This window comes from Nicotiana sylvestris, chromosome 1 (assembly GCF_000393655.2).
Source record: "Nicotiana sylvestris chromosome 1, ASM39365v2, whole genome shotgun sequence".
In the NCBI taxonomy this organism is placed as follows: domain Eukaryota; kingdom Viridiplantae; phylum Streptophyta; class Magnoliopsida; order Solanales; family Solanaceae; genus Nicotiana; species Nicotiana sylvestris.
In genome coordinates, this window is record NC_091057.1 from 101,668,205 (window position 1) to 101,673,403 (window position 5,199).

General features: G+C 35.8%; 1 protein-coding gene and 1 long non-coding RNA gene across 4 annotated transcripts; one reads left to right on the forward strand and one right to left on the reverse strand.

The window, feature by feature from the left end:
* Positions 1 to 205: 205 nt before the first annotated feature.
* LOC104213048 (uncharacterized) lies at positions 206 to 4,339 on the reverse strand. Of its 3 annotated transcripts, XR_011404908.1 has the most exons (5): positions 4,191 to 4,334; positions 2,534 to 2,616; positions 2,262 to 2,306; positions 1,461 to 1,836; positions 206 to 656 (listed from the first exon to the last, which is right to left on the reverse strand). It is a non-coding gene; the product is annotated as an uncharacterized lncRNA (long non-coding RNA). The 3 variants fall into 3 exon arrangements; XR_707500.2 differs by having other exon boundaries at positions 2,262 to 2,616; positions 4,191 to 4,339; XR_011404907.1 differs by lacking the exon at positions 2,262 to 2,306 and having other exon boundaries at positions 4,191 to 4,332.
* Positions 366 to 2,055, forward strand: LOC104213049 (flavanone 3-dioxygenase 3-like). The gene is made up of 3 exons (XM_009762447.2): positions 366 to 624; positions 1,004 to 1,251; positions 1,363 to 2,055. Exons 1-3 carry the CDS (start codon positions 376 to 378, stop codon positions 1,931 to 1,933), a joined length of 1,068 nt encoding a protein of 355 aa, XP_009760749.1. The 5' UTR covers positions 366 to 375; the 3' UTR covers positions 1,934 to 2,055.
* Positions 4,340 to 5,199: the final 860 nt, after the last annotated feature.

Genomic DNA, 5,199 nt, shown 5'->3' on the forward strand with positions numbered 1-5,199 from the left:
CAGGAAATATAACGTTCGAAAATCCCAGAGCGCCTACGTACTGCATGTGTAAAATTAGCTCACCATTCTCCCTCATGGCGCGTGGGCTCACTCCCACTTGAATCTGAACACTGTTACTCTATCGGATTCAACTATTGGAACCGACAATTACCTTCACATTGGAGTTACTACAAGCTTATAATGTTTCATTTTGTGGCTCTTCATGTATGAGTATTCTCTATTTCTCCATTGGTTATACTCATGGTACCGTCACATTATACGTATATTCATTACATATATAACTGGAAAAATAATCAAAAACTCCAATCTTATCTTCACATTTGTTGCTTATAAATAGGGAGATAAGCCATAACATAAAGGGAGAAAGAGCACAATATGGTGGGAAAAATGAGAGATAGCTCAGCTTCACCAAATGGTTCCTTTACTACTGCCATGACACTAAATGAAGAGGGGCTAACCTATGTTCCCAAGCGTTACATTCTTCCCCCATCCTTACGCCCCGAGCGTACCCTGTGTGACACATGCTTGCCCGTTGTAGATCTCTCCTTTCTGCGACACCCTCTTCTTCGGCCTCAGATAATCCAGGAAGTACACCTGGCTTGCAAGGAACTAGGTTTCTTCCAGGTACCCTACTTGTCGTGTTACATCCATGTCACCTGCAATCACGCACTAGAATAAGATTGTCTTGCCTATTTATTTACTTCAGTATACATAAAGTTCCTCAAGATAGGATCCATTGAATAATATGCACACACCAAGTAAAATGATGTCAGATCATCCGCATATAGAAAAAGCATTTGGAAATCAAGAAGCAGAAATAACTTCATGTCACACACAGGGTAGGGTTCTAGGCTTCATCTCCTCTGTCTTCTCTCTTCCCTTTATTTTCAAATTTGTTAAAACAAATGTCCAAGAATTCAGCTACTTAGGTTGTCTAACAGGAAGAAAATACTTTCAACCTGAACGTAAAATAACAACATGCATGTGATAAATGACTTTGCAGGTAGTTAACCATGGAATCCCACTGTCAGTCATGAAAGATGCCATAGATGCTGCAAGCGAATTCTTCGATTTACCAACTGAAGAGAAAAAGCATCTCTTGTCTTCAAATGTTCATGAACCCATAAGATATGGTACTAGTCTAAATCATGTCAAAGACAAAGTACACTTTTGGAGAGACTTCCTCAAGCACTACGCTAATCCAATCTCAACTTGGATTGACTTGTGGCCATCAAATCCCACATGTTACAAGTAAGTCTCTCATTTTCCTTGCAATATGCTTTTGCTGTCTTATAGATGCATATTCTTACTGTTCAAGAACAATATAATTTTTTCAAGTGCCTAAAGCAGTTTATCATGCAGGGAGAAAATGGGAAATTACACAAAGGCAGCACAAAAGTTGCAAGAAGAACTCATGGAAGTGATATTTGAGAGCTTAGGACTAAACCCTAGTTACTTACATGAAGACATTGCAGAAGGCTCTCAGGTCATGGCCGTTAATTGCTATCCAGCATGTCCTGAGCCAGATCTTACACTAGGATTGCCACCACACACAGATTATGGTATGCTATCCATCATTCTTCAAAATTACCAGGGCTTACAAATCATGGACCGAGATGAAAAGTGGCATGCAGTTCCAGTCATTGAAGGAGCTCTCGTTGTTCAGCTGGGAGATCACATGGAAGTATTGAGCAATGGCAGATACAAAAGTGTTCTCCACCGAGCAGCAGTTAACTCAGAAAAAAAGCGCATTTCAATTGCCAGCCTTCATAGTCTAGCTTTAGGTAAAACAGTTAGACCTGCACCAGACCTTGTCAACGAACAACATATCTTGTCCTACAAAGAAGGAAGCTTCAGTGATTTCCTTGACTTCATTTCTCAAAAAAATATCATCGAAGGAAAGTACATAGACAAACTAAAAATAAACTCATGATGGTTATGGTCCCTGAGAGAGCATATGTGAAATCTCTTCTTCACACTCAAACTCCATGCTGCCAACCTGTGTGTTTGTACTTGTTTAAATGCACAATCAAATTATCAGTACCTATTTTTCTTATGAGTCAATCTAATATCAATGGTGAGGGGCTCTTCAATCTTCATGTAAGAGACCTCACTGTGACAAATAAATTATGGGACAAAGTTTACCAGTCTATTTATTTTTAAGTAGGATTCTCATAGAGGTCATGTATGATTTGAGAACCCATAATTTGTTAACAAAGTACAAATGCACCATCAGGATCTTCATTGCGCATATGCTTTACCTCGGTTGGCTAACACCACAAACTTCAGCAGATAGATGTTACAAACTGGAAACAAAAAAATTATATTTCAATTTGCAGAAATTTTGTATACATTCACCACATTTAAGACATTAAAGTTGTATTGGTATCCAGTTTGAGGCTAATGTAGAGCAACAACATTTCAGCAATCAAGCCACATTGATCTCTGGTACATGTGCTTGTTGAAAGCACAAACTCCCAAACAAGGTAGATCTTGAGAGTAAATTGACAAGGAGAATTAGTTAAGATCTTACACTAACTACACCTGCAAAGAATATTAGCGTGATTTACCATCGCAACCATATACAGCTACCATCACCTTTCAACAATAGTTGTTCTGCAAATGAAACCCACAAATTAGCCAGCATAATAGCAACTTTAGTAAAATTATCTCTTTCTTAATTTCTTTTTATTCCCTTGTAAGCTAAGAAGGAAGTGTGACTTCAAGATCAAGTTCCATAAGTCTGGCATGTCAATTGACGAGTCTTTAACCATATAAAACTGTTTATCAGCGTGATCTCACTAAATTTCATAGGTCCAAGCTGTATATCACAATCTACTTATCATTTCAAAACTCCTTTCAACTAATTGACATTATGACAAATACATCTACAGTTTCTTAAACCAAATCGCTTCTTTTTACGTATAAATAGTTCCTTACTGCACTTAACGGAATAAATGATATCACCTTTGCTAATCAAGTTGATTAGTCGCTATATTTTCACATCATAAAAGGAAAATATCAGAATCCATCGTTAATGCTACTCTATATGCCTGCAATTTCTTTATCTTAATTCTTTTGGTTTTACTTACGAATAATTCCTTAGAACACCAAATGGCATAAACGATTTAATCATCAAAAAAGAGAAGGGCAGCTTGGTGCAAAGGGCAGCTTGGTGCACAAGGCATCCCGCATTCACGCAGGGTCCGGAGAAGGGCCGCATCCCCAATAGACAGCCTAATCTAATGCAAGCATTAGTAGATCCACGGCTCGAACTAGTGACCTATATTATAGGTCACATGGAGACAACTTTACTGTTGCTCCAAGGCTCCCCTTCAAACAATTTAGTCATCATTAGTCCTAATTCAAGCTGATACTTCATGTACTAAATAAAGTGAAAGGTTATCTCCTTAGAAACTAAGTAAAAGTGCTAAATAGTACTTGACAACAATATTTTCTTCAATCTATCAGATAAAAGAACCATAAATCCAGGATAGTAAGGCCATACATCGAGATGAAAAGTTCATCTCTCTCTCTATATATATATATGTGTGTGTGTATATATATATATCTCCCTCTATCTCTCTGACAAATTGGTTTAGAAAATGGCATATTTTCTGTTTATCTATTCAGAAAGGTACAGAGAAAAATCTGATTTCCCTCCATTTTGGGACAATCAGATGCCCCCCTGGATAATTTTGTGAACATCATAGTATAATCTCAACTATCGTGTTACCGATTTTGCAAAGAGAATAACGGGATAACTCTAGAAAGCTAAACCATCACATATTCAGAAGCGTATTAATCATAAGTGAGTAAATTAAGTAGTCTTCTTCCTCGTTGATTTAATTTCTAATTTCTTAGGTATTGATCCCATAGTTCAGAACTTAGCTTATGATGCAAGTTAACATTGTTAAACCTAATTTTACAAGTGTATGCTCACCGATCATATTATTAACTTAGTAATTAAACCACTAGGAGCTTGAATTTGCAGTTGAATTGCTCCATTTCAATTATGAACAGTGATTTTTTGTTTGATTTCCATGTAATCTCATTCTATATGAATAGCAACAATTAAAATTCCAGATATACAGTAATCTAAGTATCATTAGTGTAGATTTAATTAGAGGAAAAAATAGAGAAAATTTCAACTGATTCTAAGGGGGAAAAGCGCGGGAAAAAACACTTACGAAGCAAAGTGAAAAATTGATTTAATAAATTAGCGAGTTACTTCTCTCTGTCGTTTTACATCTCTGATCTTCTCCATTGGCGCCTTCTTTCTACTATCTTTTTTTTCTGATTCTCAACCGAAGGGGCTTCGTAAAATGGGAGAACAGGTGGATTAATTCCATGCGACGCGGGTCTAAAGTAAAAGTTTTCACTTTGGTCGAGTAGTTTGACACGTGTCTCTATCTTGCGGCCCACAATTTTATACTAGCTTTTTTTTTTCAGGGCTTTTTTCAATTTTTAACTCGAGGTAGAAACTATTTATATTCGATAGCTGAAAAAGTATATAAAAATTGTAAAATTTTATATATATCATACAAATGTATGTATATACAAAAAAATTATATATTTTTCGACTATTATTTTGAGAGCGGTTGTATAATGTTATTTTTCCTTGTTCCATATTAGAAAAAACCCACTGCATCCCTTTCCTTCAAGTTTTTCTTTACCCTTTCCCATGAGCTTTTAATTTTACTCGGTTGGTGATCTGAACCCACAATCTTTTAAAATTAGAGGTAAAGGGTGCTTATCATACTTAGCAACCATCTCTTGTTAATACGTTTCAAGTTTCAACATTTAGAAAATATCTTTCACAAAAATTTGAGGATATTTTTGCTCTTATTAGTTATTATCCACAAACGTAAAATCATAGCTTCTGCATCCTTTTTATAGCAATATATGAACTCCATAGATTTGTGCACAAGCTCTTCTTCTAGAGTGTTGGAAACGGTCGACATTTTGGCACTTGATCCAAAATCTTCTTATGCTTTCATAATTCATAACCAAATGACTCCTGTGACAGAGTAGAAAACACCAAAAATTGTATTTATGATTCATTTCATTAGCTAATTAAAAAAGAATTAGCTCTAAAGATACAATTTATTGGTTCTTTACCAAGTACAGTATAAATCATATAGAATAAATGGATATTGCACTCTTGAGCTCTCAATTATTGATAACTTCTGATTTTGA

What these genes read in the sequence shown, in the direction of transcription:
- LOC104213049 (XM_009762447.2), top strand. Translation starts at nt 376, where the DNA reads ATGGTGGGAAAAATGAGAGATAGCTCAGCTTCACCAAATGGTTCCTTT. An exon ending in AGGAACTAGGTTTCTTCCAG is followed by an intron (nt 625 to 1,003) that starts GTACCCTACTTG and finishes ATGACTTTGCAG; the next exon opens with GTAGTTAACCATGGAATCCC. An exon ending in TCAAATCCCACATGTTACAA is followed by an intron (nt 1,252 to 1,362) that starts GTAAGTCTCTCA and finishes TTTATCATGCAG; the next exon opens with GGAGAAAATGGGAAATTACA.